Genomic DNA, 2,391 nt, shown 5'->3' with positions numbered 1-2,391 from the left:
GAAGGTGAGGATGATGAGGATGAGGATGAAGGTGAGGATGATGAGGATGATGAGGATGGAGATGAGGCCGAAGGTGATGATGATGATGATGAAGATGACGGTGAGGATGATGAGGATGAAGGTGAGGATGAGGATGGAGGTGAGGACGAAGGTGAGGATGATGAGGATGAAGATGATGATGATGATGATGATGAAGATGATGGTGAGGATGATGAGGATGGAGATGAGGAAGAAGGTGAGGATGATGAGGATGAGGATGAAGGTGAGGATGAGGATGATGAGGATGGAGGTGAGGATGAGGATGGAGGTGAGGATGATGAAGATGAAGATGATGATGATGATGATGATGATGATGATGATGATGATGATGATGAAGATGAAGGTGAGGATGATCAGGATGAAAGTGAGGATGAGGATGAAGGTGAGGATGAGGATGGAGGTGAGGATGATGAGGATGGAGATGAGGCCGAAGGTGATGAAGATGATGATGATGATGATGATGATGAAGATGATGAGGATGATGAGGATGGAGGTGAGGATGAGGATGGAGGTGAGGATGATGATGATGAAGATGATGATGAAGATGAAGGTGAGGATGAGGATGGAGGTGAGGATGAGGATGGAGGTGAGGATGATGAGGATGAAGATGATGAAGATGAAGATGAAGATGATGATGATGATGAAGATGACGGTGAGGATGATGAGGATGAAGATGAGGATGATGATGATGATGAAGATGACGGTGAGGATGATGAGGATGGAGATGAGGCCGAAGGCTCCTTACCGTGCGCGGCGGCCCCGCGGCGCTGAGCGGCCATGAGGAACCGCGGGCTGTCGGGGCAGCGCGGCAGCAGCAGCGCCTGAAGGGCGGCCGGGCCGAGACCCAGCGCCAGCAGCAGCGGCCAGCGCGGCGCCGAGCCCAGCAGCGCCCCCAGGCCCAACACCTGCGGGGGGAGCCGGGCGTCGGGGCGGAACGGAGGACGGCGGGGAATCCCGAGCTGTGGGGCGGGATCCTGATCTATGGGGCGGAACCCGAGCTATGGGGTGGGATCGTGATCTATGGGGCGGGATCCTGATCTATGGGGCGGAACCCGAGCTATGGGGTGGGATCCTGATCTATGGGGCGGGATCCTGATCTATGGGGCGGAACCCCAGCTTATGGGGCGGGATCCTGATCTATGGGGCGGGATCCTGATCTATGGGGCGGGATCCCGATCTATGGGGTGGAACCCCAGCTTATGGGGCGGGATCCTGATCTATGGGCCGGGATCCCGAGCTGTGGGGTGGGATCCCGAGCTATGGGGGGGAACCCCAGCTTATGGGGCGGGATCACGAGCTATGGGGCGGGATCCTGATCTATGGGGTGAGATCCCGATCTATGGGGTGGGATCCCAAGCTGTGGGGCGGGATCCTGATCTATGGGGTGGGATCGTGATCTATGGGGCGGGATCCCGAGCTATGGGGCGGAACCCCAGCTTATGGGGCAGCATCCCGATCTATGGGGCGGGATCCTGATCTGTGGGGTGGGATCCTGATCTGTGGGGCAGAACCCCAGCTTATGGGGCAGGATCCAGTTCTATGGGGCAGGATCCTGATCTATGGGGTGGGATCCTGATCTGTGGGGCAGGATCCCGATCTGTGGGGTGAGATCCAGTTCTATGGGGTGGGATCCCAACCTATGGGGGGGAACCCGATCTGTGGGGCAGAACCCCGATCTATGGGGCAGGATCCCGATCTATGGGGTGAGATCCAGTTCTATGGGGTGGGATCCCGAGCTATGGGGGGGAACCCGATCTGTGGGGCGGGATCCCGATCTATGGGGCAGGATCCCGATCTATGGGGTGGGATCCCGATCTATGGGGCAGGATCCCGATCTATGGGGCAGGATCCCGATCTATGGGGTGGGATCCTGATCTATGGGGTGGGATCCTGATCTATGGGGCGGGATCCCGATCTATGGGGCAGGATCCCGAGCTATGGGGTGGGATCGTGATCTATGGGGCGGGATCCCAAGCTATGGGGGGGAACCCCAGCTTATGGGGCGGGATCCCGAGCTATGGGGCGGGATCCCAATCTATGGGGTGAGATCCCGATCTATGGGGCGGGATCCCAATCTATGGGGGGGAACCCGATCTGTGGGGCAGAATCCCGTCCTATGGGGCGTAATCCCAACATATGGGTCGTAATCCCATCCTATGGGGTGGGATCCCTTCCTATGGGGCACAATCCCACCCTATGGGGCCCAATCCCATCCTATGGGGCACAATCCCTTCCTATGGGGCACAATCCCACCCTATGGGGCACAATCCCACCCTATGGGTCGCAATCCCACCCTATGGGGCCCAATCCCATCCTATGGGGCACAATCCCATCCTATGGGGCACAATCCCA

The 2,391-nt window shown here is 57.7% G+C and overlaps 1 protein-coding gene across 1 annotated transcript in view; it reads right to left on the bottom strand.

Moving 5' to 3' along the window:
- The window catches only part of LOC122190692 (putative protein TPRXL), a gene marked incomplete at its 5' end in the record, with an annotated part of 798 nt that extends 568 nt beyond the window's left edge, over nt 1-230 (bottom strand). The window contains one exon of the mRNA XM_042890780.1: nt 140-230. Within this exon, the coding sequence (XP_042746714.1) occupies nt 140-230 (91 nt within the window). The remainder of the gene's footprint in view (nt 1-139) is intronic.
- Between the last annotated feature and the right edge of the window lie 2,161 nt (nt 231-2,391).

Source organism: Lagopus leucura, unplaced genomic scaffold (assembly GCF_019238085.1).
Source record: "Lagopus leucura isolate 7727_CA_CO unplaced genomic scaffold, USGS_WTPT01 33030-0_obj-0_obj, whole genome shotgun sequence".
Classification (NCBI taxonomy): domain Eukaryota; kingdom Metazoa; phylum Chordata; class Aves; order Galliformes; family Phasianidae; genus Lagopus; species Lagopus leucura.
The sequence above is the reverse complement of the archived record's forward strand: the minus strand, read 5'-3'. Positions and strand labels throughout refer to the sequence as shown.